A 21,574-nucleotide genomic window follows, 5' to 3' on the forward strand; every position below is an offset into this window, starting at 1 on the left:
CGGCCCCCGGCCGTGTGCCTGCGCTCGTCGGTGCGCGGGGAGGAGGAGAGGGAAGAGGTTAGGTCCTGCCCGCGGGTTGTGGTTTCATACCGGTGTGGAAAACACTTTTCCTCCAGCCAGAAGGGAACTGGCGTTAGACGGTAAATTTGCTTAATTAATACTATGGAAGCCTCGCGCTGTCCCACTGACTCTTTTTTCTTTTATAGGATTAAAAGCGTAAGGTGTTACAACTGTGGGCCACGCTTGCTTTGCTTGTTTATTTTTAGGAGGTGCTGTTGGTATCTTGGTTTGTACATTACGGTTAAAACCTGTACTTTTCCTTTCAGTTTACTGTAGTTTGCTGTTCTGAGGTTATGACTGTTGCGAGATCAATAGTCATTACTTATTTATGTTTCTAGTAACACAGTTTTAATGAATGCAAAGAATCTATCCTGGCGATACATTTTTCTTCAGCAAGTATTTCTGTAATCTTTAATTCATGGTGTGATAAGTACATAAAATGAATTTCCTTGGTTGTCTTTCGATACGAGCAAAGGGCTGGGCAACGAGCTGCCTGCTCGCGGATAGGAGCAGCTTTCACATCACCAAGTTTGAGTGGCTGGTGGGGGGCAGAAGTGAAGGGTTCGCTCTGTTTGTGCGTCCCAAGCGAGAAGATCGTCATATCATCCTGCTCGTTTGTGTCAGGTGCCTTGGTGCAAATGGGTGGCTCCGCTCGTGGAGCGGGAGTGCTGCCTGCGAGCGCTTGGGTGAACGCTTGACCCTAGTGATGGCCGAGGGTTACTCGAGGTATGGAAGAATGTAAGCAGAGGGGACGTTCTTGGCTCTATCTGAGCTGTGAATCCCATGGTTTGGCATGCGAGCGGAGGTAGCAGCTGTCAGGGGGATGCTGCGGCTCTCTGCGTGCGGAGCGGCAGGGCACTGGCTGTGTAAACAAGCCCGGGGCGAGGGAAGGGGAGAAGGCAAACTGCGACATTCTGCCTGCTCTGGGAGCAGCAGGACAGAGTGTCGTCCCTCACCTGGGTGTCAGGGCAAAGCAACGGCTCCGTTTCAACTTGAAGGAGCTGGTAGACATTTCAGCTATTTACTTAACGCGACTAGATAGAGGAGCCTTTCTACAGGGCTCTGTAACTCACAACAGTTTTCTGCTGTAGTACTACCACTTAATGTTCAGCTTCACTGAACCTCGGCTGGGAAAACCCATTTGTACGTAGCGTGCCTTCTGTTCACGTCGCCAGCGCTCTCTGCTTTCCAGAGCTGCAGGGTAGATCCTGTCGTTATATGGCTGTGAAATCAGGGTAAAGCGGGTCAGGAGGATCAAGAACACTTTATCTGAATAATCCAGATATAACAGTGGAGGAAAATGGGAAAGAACTTTTATCTTGGAGGGAGCAAGGCTAAATTGAAAAACATGTAATTTCAAGCAGCGTGCTTTTAAACACGAAGGCATTATGTTGTAGTGTAGTGCTATGGGAGTACTACAGTATGCTGGAATACTACAAAACGTAGTGCACAGATGCAAAGGATTGTAAAGACTCATTAAAATGTGAAAGAATATAGTGGAAAATAAGGATCTGCGCTTTTGCTTAAAAGCTTTGCATACAGTGACAGTGTTGAGCTGAAAGTAGCTGCAGTTAAAAGTTCTTGCAGTACCTGTAGCACTTTCTGCAACTCTTACTCTGCTGTTACAGTGAGGAGAACACAAGAAGCTGCCCGTTTAGCTCAGATAATAGTTCTCTGCTGGGGTGCAGGTATAAAAGCAGGTCACAAGAAGCTCGTGAGTAGGAGACCCTCTCATCCCTTCTGTGGGTAACCCTGCATGAAGATGAGAAACAATTCGCTCTGAGTGAATTGTGTAATAAGTGTGGTTCTATTAACTAAAAAAAAAAAAAAAAAAAAAGAGAAGTATTTCCCCTATCTGCCTTCCTGGTTTGTATAAAAGGCTAAAGTGTTGTTCTAAGAATGTGCCATGTGCCTACACTTGAAATCTCACGTTAGGCATTGTGTGAATTGGTGGAGGCTCCACTAAAAAAGGATATATGCTTTTAATAGGTTAATTACTAACTTGTCTTGACCTGTTTTCAAGCCTATGTTGTGAGCACTTGATTCCTCCTGAATAGCTAAAAAGCCGCTTAATTAGGAAACTCTCAATCATTTCTTAGATCAGTTCATACACTGGCATTCTTGGTAATGCTTAGCTGTGAACACTCTTTAAAACGAAGCTTTTAAAAGCACTGAAGCTAAGCTATTTTTGTGTATTGCCGAAATGAAGTGGTAACTCAATATCCTACTGTTTTCAGTTCCAGCTAGGAAGGTGCTGTGCGGAACAACTCTTGTTCCCTGTGGTATGCCGTTAGGAAGCAGTACAGGTGTGTACTGGGCAAACTGATGCACAAGCTGGGACGGGGCTGGTAGGCTGTGCCCACTGTCAGCTCACAAATCTTACTGTTTCCCATCCTTATCCATACCTATTATTCAGTCTTATCTTTGACTGTAAGCTGTTTGGGGCAGAGATCGTCTTGCCTCTCTTCTATTCCTGCTACCTGACAAGAACTTCTCAGTGCTTTTGTAATACAAACAATAAATAACTGATTTTGCTACGCAGTGTATACTGCCAACTCTGCTATGGTGCCTTAAACTTACGTGTTATCAACATAAATCCTTATGCTGCTTGATTTGGAAACACTAGAATATACAATAACAGAAGAATAAAATGCTTTAATTTTGGAGATACACGTGTGAGTTAACAGGGTAGCCATTATAGTATGGCCTGGGTCCTCTGATACAATCTTACGTTGGCCATGTTGCCTACAACTCTAGGCTCTGAGCAGCCCAGTGAGGAACACTTTGCAGTTGTCCATGCAGAACAGGACAAACAGTCACATGCATAAAGTGTAGGTTATCTATAGGGTCAGGCTCATATTTGCTTCCTTTTCAACATTCAGAATCTAATTATTAGGCAGCTATAGACTGGTGGAGTTCAACTGCTACACCCAACAGTAACAATCAACATGGAACAGTCTGAAATATTGAAGAGGCTGTGGACTTGACTGAATTAGGCAACAGTCTTACCAAAAAGCGCCAACCTCATCTCGGGCACAGTTTCTACCCTTTATAAATTGTGAACAGAGGGTTGGCTGGGGTGATGCTGATTTGACGTGATTGTAATCCTTTAGTAACAGTGATACTAGTGGTAGCAGAAAGTCCCCTTACAGCATAATTTAGGCATCACAAATGGCTACAGCTGTCTGAAGATGAGTCCCATGGACAACCAGAGGAAGGAAAAGGAAACTTCATTTAGTGAATTTTCATGCCCCGGTGACAGCTGCCATAAGGCTGTAGCAGTTGTATACTTTCCTCGGTAAGAATATTGTATCTTTCAGAGAAGTCATTTTTGTAAACCAGTTAATTAGGACAGTTATTTCTGGCCGTGGCATTTGTACAGAACAGAAGGCATGATTGTTCTTATATTTGTTTCTCTGAGTCCTTTGATCGACTAGAAGCTCTCAATGCTTTACGCTATAAATTACCTCAATACTTTGGCAGTTCGTTTCTTTTCTTGTGTACTTGGTTAGGAAAATGCAGAAATCCTTGTGACTCAGCTTCAGACTACTATAAATTATGAAGAAATGGGGGAGGGGGTCACATTTCAAATTAGGAAAGCCAATTCTAGGAGGATGGGAGGAATAACTGGTTGCTAAATTTGAGATAAGCAGCTCTTGGTATCTCAAAATCTGAGCAGCTACCGCCACCTAGAGATGCACGAACCAAACACGCTGCTCTGGCTGGCTCTTGCAAGTGAGGCTGGACAATTAAAGTGAGTGAGGCTGCTAATCCCAACCATTCCTACTCCCAGCAGTAAGTTTAGGGCTTTTTTTTAACCCTGTAACTGAAGTGGTACCTGTTCTAGCAATGCAGGGAGCTCATCTTTATACAGTCTTCCCTGTGTGGCTCGAATAGGTAAACACGAAGCATCACTCTCAGTAAATCATTTGCTGACTGAACTTTAGACTACACCTAAAGAAGTATTTGCAAGTCAGATCTATACTGGCTTGTTACAGCTGTCGGTGAGTCTTGATAGCGTGTCCAAAGCTTGCACCAAAAAAGTGCAGTGTAGAACCAGGCTCTTAAGGATTTGAGTTGGTTTGGGGGGAAACGGGGTTTGTTCCCCCACCCCATCATGGAATTCTACTTGGTAGGGGGTGTCCTTTGGTAGATATTTGGTGGAATAGGAAAAAAATCTGATTTTCTTAATGTATTGACTCAGCAGCCTTTAGCTTGGTTTCACTAGAGCCAGGATTTTCCCAATTTCAAAATTAAGTATCGAGGTTAAACTGGGTATGTGGGTATTTGTTGCTACCCCAAATCTAACAACGTGTTTTTATTTCTGCCCCTTGGTTCTTAGGCTATAGTTTCCTGTGTTGTTTTAAGCTCACAACTTCTAATTTGTATGTTTCGTACATTAATCTTTGGCTATAGCAGGTTCTTCCTCTGCATTTGGGAGAGAAGAATAAGCACCGTTCCCTATTTAATTTGTGAGGAACTGCTTATAAAGAGAAACAATGTGCCTTTTTTACCTGCTGATCATATGCAATTATTTCTGTTTAACTCTTACAGACACTGTACATTTTGGGGTCTTTTATAGTAACTGCTAGCTTATGGCTATCGAATGCCTAGTGGAATAAGAAACCCAACTAAACCTCAGTGGGAGTTGAGAACTTCCATCTCGCAGAGCCTTGAAAATGCAAGCCACTAGTTGATGGCATGTACTGCATATCTTTCCAGGTGATGGGTTTGATAATTTCTGAAGATACTTGAAATCTGTCAGTGTAAAGTATATCGGGATAAGTGCTTAATGTATAGCTTCTGAGGGAACCGTTTTCCTGTGGGGAAGCTGAGGAGCTGTGACACAGGGGCATTTGCCATTCAAGTCGGGAGGCAACTGCAGACTGTTTATATCATATAAGGGTGTATGAGGAGAGAGCCATTGCACCAAACTAGTGTTTGAAAAAGTACCCTTGGCTCAGCTGGAGTTCCACATCCAACCTCTGCCTCTCCTGTACACGCACTGGGCTACAGGTAGGCTTGGAGTCCTTTGCATGCGTGTGGCATAGCAGGAGGACTCTGGAAAAAGATCGAACTAGGCAAAGTCTTGAGCAAAATGCTTAATACGCTCTTTCTTAACTCAGCATGCAAAAGACTTGGAGTGTGTTGCTGCAGTTAAGGCTGTAACAATAAGAACAGGACTAGAGTCTTTTCTTCCTCCCCCCACCCACCCCCTCCCCGAATCCTGTAGTACGTATCTTATAAAAGAGAGTTAAGCACAATCTTGTGCCAATTCTAGCGCATATTGTGCCTTATCTAATGTGATCAAAACACTGCTTTCTTTAAACATAACAGCTCCTGGAGAAATGCAGTTCTGTCTAGATCAAGGACTTAAAGGTTATGATCTCTGGATTCCTTAGTCCGTTATGCCATTTACTTTCTAAGCTTGGTGCAACGTTTAGTATCCATATGGTTTAGTTTACCCTTCTTTACGCTGGCCATGGCGCTCTCGGTGAGTGTTCAGTACTTGATATACTGAGATGAAAAGAAATGAAATCTAAACTTTATTCAAGGGCTGGATTAGTAAGTAAACCAACCTCCCCTTAGTCATAGCTGTCACTGTACTACAGAAGTGCATGGACACTGTTGGGATGAGCGACAGGACTTGTTTTGCGGTATTTCTAGATAATTGTGCCTGCTGGCTGCCTGCATTAAGACTTGGATCTTCACTTGCTATTTACATTCCTTTTGAGTTGATAATCCAGTTTGACTGAGCCGTAAATGCCAAGAGAGAAATGCTATTTGATAGAATTTGTACTGAAAGCCAGTGTGAGTCCAAGGGGGAAGCAAAGCCACTAACAAGTTCAAGCTGGCAAGGGCAACTTAACCCGAACCCGTGCCAGGAAACTGTGGTGAAGTACGAATTTGCTGCTGAACATCATGACTGCCCTTTATCTTTATAATGGGTTGAACCAAAACTAGAAATAAACACATCTGAAGTTCTCCATTTTTGCTCTTCCAGATATAAAAATTACAGTTTATGTCAATGTCATGATTATTATTTTTTGTTGGCAGCTAATGGCCTGCAGACTGGTGAAGAAGGATTATTTTTATTTTATGGGAGGCAAAGAAGGATGTTTCAAGTCTCATTACAACACAGGGTATTTACTGGTATGGCATCTGCAGGTTGCTGCCAATGAAATGGTGCAAAGAGAGGGTAAGCAGGTGCTTCTTTAAATCTCGCAGAAATACAAATTTTGGGTAATGACAAGCAAAAGAATGTCTGAAGATTAGTTTTCCCCTTAAAAGCTAATGATTCGTACCTGAATTTAAAACAAAGAACAAAGCTGCCTTCCTTGGAAGACTCATTTTAAGTCCTTTTCTCTCTGTTTTGCACTGATGATTAATTTCTGCTGCCCTCTGTGCAAAACTTTTCTGCCATTGTAACTGCAAAAGTAGCAGGAGCGTTAACGATGAGCAAGGATATTGCAAAAAGATAAGTGAGTCAATTCCATATGCCTCCATTTAAAAAAAAAAAAAAACCAACACCAAAACACCAAACCCCCAACAACAAAAAAACCAACCCCAAAACCAACAAAACCCAGCAGAAATAAGATCTAAGAAACTACTTAGAGGTCTAAGTCTCCAACGAAGTCTACCTCCCAGTCTGACAAATGTAGATGCAACATCTTGAATTCCATAATACTCAAGCATGACATCATATCACCTGGTTCTTAATCGGTTTTGTTCAATGTTGTATATTTTTTCCCTTGCTCTGATTCCTGTAACTGTTATGAACATTATAGAATCTTATGGTTGGAAATGCCAGAAATAATTTCCCCTGCCTCTACCTAATGGAAGGACAGGTATGCAACAAGAGCTAGAAAACAAATAACTAACTTTCATGTCTACTCGAAATTAAGCACTTTGGAGCAAGTCTTCAGTCGCAAAGCACCACCAGACCTGTTAGTATTCAAGTTGTACTCACTAGAAAATGACTGCAGGGGAACTGCCGATACTCTGCATATCTTGTAGTTAGTCATGTTCAGGCGTACTTTAAAACACGACCCGTAGTTTTGTTAAGGACAGTCCTGAGCCAGTTGTATTTTTAACAAAAAGATACATCTGTGGAGATGCACTGGAAAAAAAAAAAACCATGACCAGAACTCAGTCATCTCGGTTCCTTTCATTGTTTTGAGGGGGATGGTGCTGCTACACTGGCTTCATCCCCTGGAAGGGCTCAACATCCATATTACGAGTAGGCATAGCCTTGCTCTTCTCCGTTTTATACAAATTAAGGGTGACCTTTGGTCCCTGGCAAGCTGCCTGGTTTGTGTTTATAGGGCTGGTAAATACCTACTTGTGCAGCAGTAGTTCTCCACGGGGATAGGTCTTTTCCTGAATTTCATAGCAAATTTGCTGTGGGTAGGAGCAGCCTCTGGATGAGGCAGGAAGTTGTGCTGCATTTCAAACAAAACCTCTTAGAGGTTTTAATGGTGAAGAATGTTTCTACTTTACCACTAGTTTTGCGTTTCTTGTTGTTCTTTGTTATATAATGGTTGAGCCCACAAATGAGAAGCATGAGGCTAAAAGCTGAAGAATGAAGGAAGAAACAAAAAGCCATATGGCAATAGCAGGAGGTCCTGCCACCCCACCTTAGGCTCGTGACAACATGCCCTACATTTAACCTACAGTCAGGAACTAATTAACGACACAGATGGAAGTGAGGTAGCATATGTATTCAAAATAATACCCCTAAGGTTTTAATCAGCTGCCCTGCCTCTTTCTGGGTTAGACATCTAAGTTACCGTAGAGAGATTTGCAAAATACGTGAATGATACGTATGGTTAAAGCAGCTTTGTGTAGTGGCTGAAGCGAGGGATTGGGAGCGGGGGCTCCCCTCTTCAAAAAAAGACTTGCTGCGCGGTCCGGGGTAAGTTGCTTAAACGTCTTTATGGGCTTCAGCCTACCCAGAAGGAAAGTAGGATTTCTGATGCGCTTGCTCCTCGCCTAAGCATGTTGAGATTCGATGTTTGCAAAGCACTTTGGAAGCTTTGATAGCATGTTCTCCAAGAAATGTTGTACAAGTGGAGAGTCACAGCGGCAGAAGCACCAGGTCTCTCTGCTCTTGCAACTTCTAAGTGGTTTTTTTCCTCTCTAGAACTACTAATTATCTCTGATAAGACAGCTCTGCTTTTGATTTTGAATAGGATGGTGACTTCTAGATAATCTATCGCCTTGTGCAGAGATTTGGGAGAGGGAGAACACTTAGCTGTTTTCAACAGGCTAATTGGGTAATTTAATGTTTCTAGCTTTACCTTTCTCTTTCCCCCCACCCCCAGCTCTCTGAAGAGCGGCTCTCCTTCCCTGCAGGGCAGTAGGATCTGCTTATGTGAAGGGACAGGTATTGAAGTTTTTCTAGAGAAGTGTTTATTTAATGACTGAAATCCCATATACAAACCTACCCTAAGAGCTTAAGGGCTCTTACAGTGAGAACAGTACACTGGCAGCGAAGCCCCTTTCTTCAGCGGGGGGGCGTGCGCATGAAACAAGACACCCAAGCGCGGAGCGGGGGAAAGTTGGGTGGTGTGGGGCTGGATTTTGCATACTTCTCTTTATAGGCATGTCTGGGCTATTTATGTGCTTATGTCGGTGGGGGAGGGGAGGAGCTAGTCTGCACACCTAGAAAGCTTTTTTCCCTTCCTCTTTAAAGTGTAATTATTACCAAATATGCGTGTATCCCTCAGGAGTCCTGAGTGTGAGGAAGCCGTGTTGCTGAAACCTGTCACATTTTGTTCTGATACGGCTATTAGCTATAGTTTAGGTTTTTATGACCACGTAAGTACTGGGCCACCTTCACAGCTGGTATAAATCTATGAACATAGCACTGTGGACTTGCACCGGGCAGTGACTGTGTCCACCAGGATTGGGTCTGCTGGAACACTGCTTCGATGAACCCCAGCAGTTTTTGTGGAAATGATTTTCCATGATGCCACAATCTGTAGTTACATCTGGTGGCGAGTATGAAAAGTCATGAACCAGGTAAACTGCATTTTTAATTGGGGAGAGGAAGGACCCAACGTCCATGTAATTCACAGGAATCACAGTGTAGTACTCTCTTGTGAAAGAAATTACACCATTATACAACTAGAAGGCAGGAGCCTGAGAAATTAATTTTTCCTGCAAGGCTGCAGGTTTTCCTTTTTCTTTATGTTCCGTTAAATGTTTGTACCTTGAGCAGTACAACTAATGAAGCTTGTTTTCAGACACTTGCATCTTTGCCTGATGTACCTCCTCACCCCTTCCAGTAATTCCAAACCCTTTTCCTCTGTGGAGCTTGTGAAGCGAAAGCAGCTCTACGCGGTGTTGTAAGTCTGTGAGTGGGTAAGCCCACGCACTGGTGTTTGCCTGAGTAAGGACGGAGGAGGGGGAGAGCTTATTTGGGTGGGTCTCAGCTACTTGCACGCCAGTTACAACACGTGCCCGTGGAAATAGTGTTGTCTGTGAAACTTGTATCCCTCTATTGAATCCGGTTGAACTTGGCCCCCAAATTTTTAAGGTAGATTAGGGATAGAGACCCAGGCATAGCAATTGCAAAAGTCTTGTTTCAACATGAAACCACTTAGAAGGTGGAAAAAAAGCTGAAAACTATAATGCTTTGAAATCTCTGGTGTGCTGCATTGTCATAGTAAAATATCAGTGGTGAAAGAGCACTTCTTGCCAAAGTGTTTTCAATACAGTTATGTTAACATATTAATGTAATTTTCCAACAGTGTTATCTCCAAAGATAAAGCTGTTGTCACAGCAGGACACATGCAGGGCTGGCTGCCCGGTGAGGTGGGTTAGATGCCTAATGCGTACGTCCTTCTTAAACACAAATTCCTCATTATTCCATTAATGTAGGTGGCTTTGCAAACTTACAATGTTCCCATGTAACTTTGGACTTGAATACTCCCAGAAGCTGCTCTGGTACCTCAGTGTAAGCTTTTATCCCTTGCCCCGTCTATGGAAAGTATTTCCACGGAGATGCCGTGCTAACAACTGGACTGAGCATGTGTTGAGAGAAATCTGCACACGAGGGCGGGCAGCCAAAAGATGACTGATAACACCACTGGTAGATGCAGGCATATCGTTAATACCTGTCAGGGCCCTGACAACAGGCATTTCCAGTTTCTGGTTCATGCACATCGCAACGTCCTGATCTGCTTCATTTCAAGGACTGACTATGGCTAAAAGCAAGGTATTCTCTTACAGCAATGCCACACACAGTCAGGGTCTCAGCAAAGGTAAGAGTCTTGCAACAAATGGGTATAGCCCTGGCTCTCCTCCCTTACCCTAGAGGAAGCACTGCCTGCCCAAACCATGGGTACCTGCTCCATCTGATGCTTACGCTTTTTAACCATTGATTTTCCTTGGCTAAGCTTCACTTACGTTCCTGTTGAGTGCATAATGTTCTATAGGTCCTAGGAAGCTTGCCACTTGCAGCAGAACCGATGGGTGCGTGGGATGTTTTACATGCTGTTCAATAGTTTATAGGCACTCGTAAGATCCAAGCTCAACTGGTACAGCAGCTTCTGGGTTGTTCCAGGGCTGCTGGACACATGTCACAGTACAAGGGATCCAACTCACGCTAGTTTGCACGCAACGTGCTCCGTTCTGTTCCTGCTCTCGAGTGCCAATTATTCTTGACTTCAGTGGGAGCTTCATGTGTGTACTTGGCAGAATAGCTTAGTCCTGTGACGATTCAGCACAGTATTTCGTACCAAAGAGCCCTAGTGAAATGGAAGACAAACCACAGATGCTGCTCAAAGGTCTGAGGTTCTGCCCTAACGCTCTTCTGCGCACAGGTTGAATTAGCGTTTATATAAAGCTCTAGTGGCTATCGAAGCAAATGATTTTGGAGAACTGTAATTATCTGCTCCCATGGAGGAACCAGATAGTATCTTGGCACGGAGTAATTATTTCATGGAGTGGTTTTGTGGTTGTTTTTCTTGTTTTGTGGGGGGTTTTAGGTAGCCTATTCTGTAGGTGAACTTTCCTTTTACAGAGGTTGCATAATGTTACTTCTGAATGAATACAGTAATGGCACGAATGTATCTTGATAAATACTCTAAAACAGATTAATGCAGTTTTCTAAGCCTGAAGTCAATTTTGAAATTGAAATTTGTTAATGCTCAGGTTTTAGGCTTGGAAGTCACATCCTTAACTGTTCAGTATTTCTGGCATGGCAATAGGAATACGACATGTTACCCTACCCATGATACTCCTGATGAGCAAAACCAAACCTGCTGCTAGTGCTTTTTTTTGAGGGGGACTTTCACTGCATACCTTGGTATTTCAACACGAAATTTTGACGAAGAATGTTGTGGTAAAGCATATTGTGTTTGGTATGTATAGCGGCATGCACACAAGTACCCTTTTGGAGCTGTGTTTCTTTGTTTACAGTAGGGATCGCAACCCCCCATGCAGTTGGAGTGCCCCGTGTGCGGGATGCCGTACAAACAGCTGGAAAGGCATTGTGTGCGTCGCTGGCTCGACAATCAGTTCCCATTGTAAAAGTATAAAAATAGTCCACATCTGTTCTCTTCCATGGGTGTTGTCTCTCTGAAAGCTCTAATACCATCTGTGAGTCTGGCCTGCTATTCCTTCACTTGCGCATACTGCCAAAACTCACCCTGCCTGATTCCTGGTATGGGCAGAACGGGTCTGAGATCCATCCGATAGAAATCCTACTGGGAACTCCTCGTAGTCCTCCACTTGGCCAATTTAAGTCTAAGCATGCTTGTAATGAGGAGGCTGTCTGGTCTGTGTCCATTAGAGCAGCTGAATTCTCTTTCTCGGAGCTTTGAAGCGAGTGTGCCCTTTGCATGGCTGTTCGAGTGGCCCGAAAGGTGTGATGGAAGTTTGTAGGAAACTCTGATACATAACTCTGTGAAAGACCAGGGGTGTAACGTCATGGCATTATTATTTTGCCGTTATTTTCTTTTGAGTTCTTTCCCACCTCTGGTTGATGGGAGAAGTCACGATTTTTGTATGCATTGTGAGGAGAGTCCGATAAAACCTTAGAACCGCACAAAAACTCCTTGTAGTGCTTTAAAGAGATGCATACTTCTCCAGAGCCAATGTAGGCATTGCTGGAGTTTCTTTGCTCTTGGAAGCTGTACCGTAGGCAGTATTTAGCGACATCAGATGAAAGCAAATTTCTTATGTTAAAAGTTGTAGTTTACAAACTACTTGTAAATTTGCTTGCTATTTATCTTAGTCTTCAAAATGGTTCTTCGTCTCTGCCATCTCTGGCATTATGGCTAAGTAGATTTTATTACCTCGGGGAAAACGAACACGAGAATAAAAATAAAATGGGTTTCTTCTTCCTGACATGAAGAACCAACTTACAAGAATACAAATTGGGTGTGGGTGTGCATGTGTATGTATTGCGGGGGGAGTTGCTTTATTTTCAGCAATAAAAAGTAATTATATAGTTTGCATAAATAGCCGCAAGGATAACCAGAGTGCGTCAGACATCCAGTTATGCATGTGTTAAAGGTTAATACTATTTGTTCTCAGTACATTTAGTCTTTGCAAATCATGTGCTGACATGCATCCCATTTTGGTATCTGTTCACGCACTCCGGTAATGATGCGTAGAGCAGGAACTCATGCCTGTGCCATTCAGTAGTATTTAGTAAACTGAACTTTCGTGTAAAGGTCTTAGAAAATGGCAAGGCAGAAAATGAATGTCTTCTTGCTGCTAATTTTATCTTCCACCTCACACTCCTTTCTGGAGATTAAAGCATTATGAATCTATTCACTACTGAAAGTTATTTCAACTTTCACAGCACATATCAGGATGCAGGAAAGCAAGTGCATGTTCACAGCTGTTCCTCAGGTCTCTCTGCTGGAAACACAAACTGTTAAGCTGCTAGATTTCTGCTTAAAATAACTAAAAATAGTGAAATAAAACAATTAGCTGGTGAATCCTCATTAAATACAAATACTGAAAAATAGTACAGCTAGGTAATTGACTGCATATGTAAACTAGCTCTAGATAATTGACATGACCTTCATTTAACGAGCCTCCTTCCCATTAGTAGAGACGACTGCCACAATTACGTGCCCTTATTCTAACTGTAATTGTATGGACTTTATTGAAGTACAAACTAGGTCACGTCTTCCTGAGATCTGGTCCATGGTGGGTGACCTCTTTTCATTGCTTCAGCTTTGCTATGCTGCATGAGACAAGGAGGGATGTTCTTGCAGCCACGAGAGTGGATGTTGTTCAGGAAACCAAGCCTCAAATGTTATTTCGACAGACGTCTTGTGTGACCTGAGGGAGCAGCTTAAGGCTAGGTCTCAAAGAGGCTAGCATACATCTATTTTAAATAGCTTGTATCTATTTTATACAAGTTAGTAGGTGTATACAACCGTCTATGGGACAGCAATTGAATGAAGATTTCCTCTTCTAAAGAAGGCTTTGATCTCCTATGCCTAGTGACATAGCTGAACAGGAGTGCAAAAGCTGCAGCCTTTAGTTCCTGGAAGGTGGGGAGTAGAGACCTGAACCTCCTACAGCTGAGAAGGGAGGGGATGGATGTGTGATAGGACTACAGACTGAGGCTGTATCATCAGTGATTTTATTTTGTATTTTTCTCGCCGCATGTCTGACTAGAAGCGGCCACAGCTACTCTGTGTTGTCTGGCATTCGGTTGTATTGATGCCCTCAGAACATGCGGTGTCAGCCAGGTTGCTGCAGTTGGGAAATACTCAGCACTGATGAGCCTCCGTGGGAAACAGTTGCTCAGTCTGCCAGGGTAGCGTCAGGCGTGGGTGTACCCAGAAGCACTGGGGCATCTCCGTGCAAGGCCTCGTATGAGCCCAGCATGGAAAGGGACAGTACCTTGCTCAGTAGTAGCATGCTGGGAAACCAGGAACATACAGCTTTCTCCCATCTTCCCGGTTCCGCTTCCGCGTGGGGTGGCATGGCGACTTCCTCGTAATCGGAAGGGTGTACGTGATCTGTTAGTGTTTGGGGTTTACAAGGCACTTATTGTAACAGGACAGGCAGTATCTTTAACCTCTGCAACATAATGAAGGTTTGATAGGTGGGGAGCAGAGGAAAAGGACTGGAAGCTGCCATCCAAAGTGTTTCCAATGACCTTTTTGGTGTGGCGTTGGGATATTAGTCCTGCCTCATTAAGTAAGAGATGAACCGTGTTTTCATGAGTCGGTTCAACAGTAGCTGAAAGGTTGTATGTTCCTACCCACGGAGTGAGATTTAAATCTTACTCTGCTACAGCATGTTAAACTAGTAGATTTTGAGCAGCTGCTACTAGAAATTGCTATGGCCTCTATAAGGAAGAGATTTCCTAGGTCTTAAAATATTACTTCTTCATATTAAATCACTTGATACTATTTTGCTGCCAAAGACGAGGACTGTGTATATTGCTCAAGTCACTGTCAAGATAGAAGAATCTTTTCACATCCTGCTTGCACAGTTCGGCTTAGTCTGGGACTCATTTACAAAGAAGTAGATGTTTGATCTGCGGTTGCTTGCTAGCAATATTCCATGTGTCTGCGTTGCTAAAGCTTACTTTGACATACTCTTCTTCTGTAATAAACGGAAGGAAGAGGGGTGGCTTTTAGGGGAACACATTTTCTTGTGTATTATCAGTATGTTATGTGGATAGTGGCTGTCTTAAAGTTGTTGGTTTTCAAAGCCTAGTTGTACATTGTTTTTTGCTACCCCAGATAATAGCGGCAGTTGTATGTCATCGGATGGGATGTAAATTGATCAAGCTTGACAGCAGTTTCCTTCCTAAATGGAAGGCAAAATTGATTAGGGAAGGATTAATTTAATGTGAGATACTGGTGACCAACCAGCCATTGGCGGAGGATGCTGAGGGCTGATTGAAGTCATTGGTGAGGTTTCTCTGCACCTCTCTGTCCTCTGTCTTCTTCCTTGTAAGAAAAACGTCCATGCAAACGAAGTTGCACGGCCACTATTCTATTCATTTCACATCCCTCCAAGTTCATTGCTACCATAAGAAGTAAACAGTCCAGTGACAATAGTGAAGGATGTGGCCTGGTCCAGGAATCCTTCTACCCTTTGTTCCCCTACCTGACTTGAAAAGCAAATGTTCCACCTCCAACTGGTGCACCTAGCAGATGGGTGCAAGCTTCTCCTTCTCTGTTTTGTGCTCTTCTTGGTGCCTGTTGTGTTGCGTCCTCTCCCTTTCCCACTGGAAGCCCCTTGGGGTACTACGTGCTCAGACAGAGTCTGTCCTCCAGAGTCAAGATACTGGCTGGGACCTCTGGGCACTACTCTAATAAAAATAACAGAAACTTGAGTAGGAGCCAGAAGATCTGTGTTCTGTTCGCTGCTCTGGTGGTCACAAAGTGTGATGTGGGTGTTTGGGGTTTTTTTCCTTTTAAGTTTTATATAAAACAATTCTCAGAAGAGGGAGTGGATGAATATTGTTATTTTGTTGCCTGTTCCACTGGCTCTGCATTTGTATGCTAGCTAAACCACCCCTTCTCCCACTTGTCTTGTCTCTCCTTGTTTGATAAAGGAAGACTGATAACCTTCTCGTGTTGTAAATCATCTCTGTAGTGTCTCTCTTCCTCCCCTTGGAGGAAGAAATCTGTTATTACTCCCTGTAGAATGTTTTAAAAATCCTAGGATGAAAAAATCTGCAAAATATTAATGTTCTGCATGGTTAGAGCAAACATTATGTTCCTGTGAGTCACAGATGTCAGGTTTGTTTAATCTTAATAAATCTATGCCACAATAACACTTTTAAACAGGAAGAGAGGTGGAGGGATGAAGGAAGAGTTGTGCCGGGGTGGAGAGGATTCTTAGCCAAAGCCTTGTTTAGTGGGGGGCTGGGGGTGAGGGGGGCACGGACACAAACCCAAACACTTCTCACCCCCCCACACACTTCATTAAGTAAACTTTGAGACCTACATTTTGGGCACTGCCTTTCTAGTACATACTTCATTTTCTTTGTATGTTTTATGATAGATTGTCTTTCCATCTTCGAGTCTTAAGAGTACTAGTTTCCCACAGCATATTTGCAGGAGATGAAGTAAGGGTTTTTACATAGCACCCTGTTGGCAAACAGAAATAGCATTTACTCCAATGAGCGCTGCCAAGTATGAGGTACTTCCGAATGAACTTCAAAAGCTCTGAAACAAGCATTAGCTGCTTCTTCAAAAATGTGAACAATGCCATTGCTTTCTAGCAAGCAGAGCTGGTGAGAGCAGGGATCGGAAGGAGGAAAAATAACAACTGGATGTGATGGATGTTGTGGTAGCACTTGGGATCAGACAGACAGCATAGCTCTCTGTCACGGCAGGATTTGGGGGGTTCTTCTTGTAGTAGTACCTAAAGTGTGTACTCTGCACTTGAGGAGGAAACAGTTTCTACCCTGAGGAACGTACAATCTACGGCGACCTAGCAAAGCACCTGGGGAGGAGCGGTCATACAAGCCCAGGCTGTTGGGAGTGCTGACAGGACTGAGTCGTGCCGATTCCAAGGCTGGTGAGGAGTTTTCTTACTGGCACGCTTTCCCGGTGCCACCCCTCCATGCTCAATGGGGCCAGAGCCAAGCGTACACATAAGCCTCAAAGCACGGCCCATGACACGCGCCAGAACTTGGGGCAGAATGTGAGAGAAATGGGCAAACTGCTGTGTTTCGGTATGGGGCTGGTTGTGCTGCTGGTTTTTGTGCTGAGCTCTGGACTTTAACTGGGTTTAAGTAGGTGCTTTGCCCGCTTGAGAACGGGCGGGTTGGGGCTCTGGGGAAGCACGGTACAGTGGCTCTGGTACCGTCGTTTCAGTGCAACTCTCTGTCAGCTCAGTAATCCAGCAAGTCCCTGCCACGGCATTCACCTGATGCAAGCAATCTTTCCAGCTCAGATTTAGTAGCAAGCATGCTGTCCTGGACCACTTTCTCGTTCTATATTTATGCATACATACCTTTGACTTTTAGATGAGGAATTGACCTGCTGAGACCTCAGAATTTGTATGGCTCTTCCTGTGTTTTGAAGGTTGCTTTCAAAATACAAATGCATTTATCCTGGTGCTGTTCAGTTTTGTGCGGATAGAATGATGAAATATTTTTGGCATAGAGAGATCTTAAAAATCAAATATTTGCATTTGCAGTTGAAATGGCAGTCTTGCCTTTCACGCTTGCGAAGCAGCCTTTTACTGCTGAAATGTTACGTTGCTAAATAGCAGTTCTGATTTTGCTGTTACTTGAAATAGGTGTAATCAGTCAATGAATAAGGAGTTCGCAGAGTATCTAATTTAATATTTACTACAGAAAGACTGGCACGTCAGAACTCTGACTTGTTGGTATCAGTGTTGCCTAAGGTTTGGCATATGCTTTTATCTGAAGCTCTAAATCAACGAACACCCTTGTACAAGAGTATGGTTTATCACCAGTAACAAGCTGTGGCTGCAGATCGCTGCAGAAAATGCATACTGTCTCATGACAACTCAGGTGAATTTTTATTACTCTGTCCCTTGTAAGTTAAATCTTCTTTTTTTTTTTTTTTTTTTTTTGTTCTTGTCCTTAACAGTTCCACCAAGTGAGAAGAGTGATGACCATCCTTTTCCTTACTATGGTTATCTCATACTTCAGTTGCATGAAAGCTGCCCCGATGAAAGAAGCTAGTGTAAGAGGACAAGGCAGCTTGGCTTACCCAGGTCTTCGGACCCATGGGACTCTTGAGAGCCTAAATGGGCCCAGTGCTGGTTCAAGAGGACTGACATCGCTGGCGGACACTTTTGAACATGTCATAGAGGAGCTTCTAGATGAGGACCAGGACATCCAGCCCAGCGAGGAAAACAAGGATGCAGACTTGTACACATCCCGAGTCATGCTAAGCAGTCAAGTGCCTTTGGAACCCCCACTGCTCTTTCTGCTCGAGGAGTACAAAAACTACTTGGATGCTGCTAACATGTCCATGAGGGTCCGGCGCCACTCCGACCCAGCTCGCCGCGGGGAACTGAGCGTATGTGACAGCACGAGCGAGTGGGTGACGGCGGCGGAGAAAAAGACTGCAGTGGACATGTCCGGAGCGACTGTCACAGTCCTGGAAAAAGTCCCAGTACCCAAAGGCCAACTGAAGCAATACTTCTATGAGACCAAATGCAACCCCAAGGGGTACACAAAGGAGGGCTGCAGGGGCATAGACAAGAGGCACTGGAACTCCCAGTGCCGAACTACCCAGTCTTACGTGAGAGCTCTCACCATGGATAATAAAAAGAGAGTTGGCTGGCGCTTTATAAGGATAGACACTTCCTGTGTATGTACATTAACCATTAAAAGGGGAAGATAGTGGATTCGTGTTGTATAGATTATATTGAGACAAAATTATCTATTTGTATATATACATAACAGGGTAAATTATTCAGTAAAAAATAATTTTATGGACTGCATGTATAACTGAAGTTTATACAGTACAGTGGTTCCACAGTCTATTTATTGAACATATCCATGACCTGAAGGGGAACAAAAGTCATTTGCGCACAAGTTTAAAAAAAAAAAAAAAAAAAAAAAAAAAAACCAAAAAAAAAAAAAAAAACAAACAAAAGAAAAACAAGCAAACAAAAAAGTCTGCATTACATTCCTCAATAACATTGTGGTTTGTCGCCGTTGCCAAGAATTGAAAATATAAAAAGTTAAAAAAAAAAAAAAGAATAAAATTGCATGCTGCTTCAATTGTGAATTGATGATAAACTGTCCTCTTTCAGAAAAATAAATTGAACCAAAACATTCCGTTTACATTTTAGACAGTAAGTATCTTTATTCCTGTTAGTATTATATCTGTTTACTGCTTTTAACTTCTGATAGCGTTGGAATTAAAACAATGTCAAGGTGCTGTTGTCATAGTTTTACTGTTTCTCTTTTACTTTAGAACTCCCATCAGATTGAAAAAGAAAAAAAAAATCATTACCTTATTCTGGATTAAAAACAAATTTGTTTTTTGTATGTTGTGAAGGTGTTTGCAATAGCAATCCAACTACTGACAAAAAAATAATAAAAAAAAAAAAAAGAGGCAACTCAAAAAGAATGGTGATGTTCCACTTCACATTGTTAAACTTCAGGCTTAAAGACAGCACTTATTTAACTGTATGGCAACATGCTTTTTTTGGGTTCTTTTTTTTTTTTTTTAATTTTTTTTATATTTTTATTTGCTGTCTTTTGAGACCTGCATTTGCTTATACCATGTTTGTTTGTGTTTGGGTTTTTTTTCCCCTTTCCTCCCTCTGGAAGGATGTTGGTTGTCATCTTTAAAATCTTTCACTTACCATACAACTGGAGCTTGTCATATAGAAAATATTCTATAGAGTGTTGAGAGCAATGATTTTCATGTAATAAAAGACTGCTTGGATCAAATGTCTTGGTGAAGCACAACAAGAATGTCACCAGAAAAGGGTCTAGCAAGATGACAGTGGATCTGACATCAGGCTGGTCATGGGACTGGGTAGCTCAGCCAGTTCAGGGACAAATAACAGTGTTTTGGGTTGACGGAGGCTGTCCAAATCGTAGTCGGCACTGAATGCGGTCCTGTGCATCCTCCGAGAGTTGCCTCCCACGCCGAGGCAGGTAGCGCAGCCTTGCCCTCCGGAGCCTGGTGCGCGGGCCGTGGCGTCCCTGGCGAGGAGCCCTGGGGAAGGGCGAGGGGGGAAGCAGAAGGAAGCCCTGCCTCTAGTTGAGAGCAATTAGCATCGTGTTCCTGGGGCTCTACCTCTGCTGGCAGCCTTACTGGATGGCACAACTCTTGGCATAAAAAAAACTCTTTAAGCAAAGAGCAAGTGCTGGAGGAGTTGGCTTAACGTTCTGCTAGACGTGTTTAGCCCGGCGCTGCCCCTCCAACTATCCTGACAGAAGTATTTCTAAAAAGGCAGGTTGTAAGCCGAAGAGCTGTGCATAGCACTTGCACTGACTACAGTGGGCAGAGAGGCAGAAATAGCTCATTAGTGAGCTCACTGAAGGCAGATGCTATATTTGTAATTCCTGTAGATGAAGAAAAGTAGCTGAACGAAAAGGAAAATACTGCAAAACATAGCTGCTTCTGAATGCTGCAGAATCTGCATTCTGTTGAAGTTAAGTAAAAACCTGGACTGGGCAAAGCTTGTTTGAAGTATGATTTCCCACGATAATTCTCTTTGAAGAGTATATTTAGCGCTGGGTTTATGTCATTACTGGTAGAAACCCATGCTGGAAGCTAACAGAGACACCTTTAAAATCAGTGATTTCTTCTGCTTAGTGTAAAAGGGCTTCCCCTTCCCTAGGATAACTGACTGTCAAAGGAGACCCATCCCAACTGTAAAATGAAAACCTTTTGCATTGGCCGTGAACGAGGAGAGGGTTGTGTGACCCACCTGAACGTCAAACTTCAGCCTTCCCAATCAATTGCAGATATTCAGGCTCCCACATAGAAATCAGAAATGAAAAAAAAACTTCCTGAAATGTCTCAATACTTCAACTGAAGTATTCTTCATGCAAATTGAACATCAGTGTAATGGAGAATTTCACTTCACTCTGGCCATAGTTCTTTGCATTTAATAACCCGAACGTGGCTCAGGAGCGATGCTCAGCAGTATTCATTCCTAAATGATGGCAGGGGGATGGTGTAATGGTGGCTCCCCTCAAAACCAGGGTTGGTTGCTTAGGAAGAGGAAAGGAGGATGTTAATGAGTGAATAACAAACAGATCACTCATCTAGACTGGAGAAAGAAATGAGAGCTAGGACATGACAGTAATCTAATTCAGATACAGGAATAAAATAATTCCCAGTTCAAATAAATTGAATTTCCAAAAGAGAAGTGTTAATGCATAAATCATGCTAGAGCGAAAGTTCCTCATTTCCCAAAGTTAAGGATGACAATATCCTTAAGTCAGAAGTCCTCACCTGGCGTAGGTGAGGGTGACACTGGTGTGGCAGAACTAAAACAGTGGGATGGCAGGTTCAGAGGGGTGAAGGGCAGCCCACGCGGGTGGGGGGCCAAGGGATGGAGCTGAGAACCTACACAAGAACCATGTCCTGGAACGACGTCTAGAGTGATATTCCCCATAGAGCGTCAATTCTACGCCTATGGATATAACGTGAAACTGGCAATTAAACTGCAGTCCCATGGCTTCACCTGCCTGAGCTAATACAGCCACGATCACAGGCTTGGCAGTTTTAGTTAAAACAGAGATGGGGGCGGCGGGGGGTTCTTTCGCGTCACTTAATTAAACTCTTGCTGTGGTCTGTTTGTGACAAAGGTATATCATGCATGTCAGCAGGCCTAGTGCTGTGTTAAGTAAAGACTCTTGCAACTGTAAGTTAATGTCTGTGGCCTTGTTCTCTATTATTCACCTTGTGTAACATAAATATTTATTGTATATTTATATAATTTTATGTTTTTTGGGAAAAACTGAAATTGGCATTAAAATTTAAAAGCAACTGCGTCATATTGTAAATATAATTAAGCTATATTTAAGTGTACTGATTAACATAATATATGTTTAACTATAGAG

At 43.1% G+C, this 21,574-nt stretch overlaps 1 protein-coding gene across 1 annotated transcript; it reads left to right on the forward strand.

Annotated features, from left to right (window-relative positions):
* The first annotated feature begins 17,621 nt into the window (after window positions 1-17,621).
* On the forward strand, window positions 17,622-19,084 carry BDNF (brain-derived neurotrophic factor). The gene has a single exon (XM_009584497.1). The coding sequence runs from the start codon at window positions 17,643-17,645 to the stop codon at window positions 18,381-18,383; it is 741 nt and encodes a 246-aa protein (XP_009582792.1). The 5' UTR covers window positions 17,622-17,642; the 3' UTR covers window positions 18,384-19,084.
* Window positions 19,085-21,574: the final 2,490 nt, after the last annotated feature.

The sequence above is a fragment of the Fulmarus glacialis genome, unplaced genomic scaffold (assembly GCF_000690835.1).
Source record: "Fulmarus glacialis isolate BGI_N327 unplaced genomic scaffold, ASM69083v1 scaffold10288, whole genome shotgun sequence".
NCBI classification, from domain to species: domain Eukaryota; kingdom Metazoa; phylum Chordata; class Aves; order Procellariiformes; family Procellariidae; genus Fulmarus; species Fulmarus glacialis.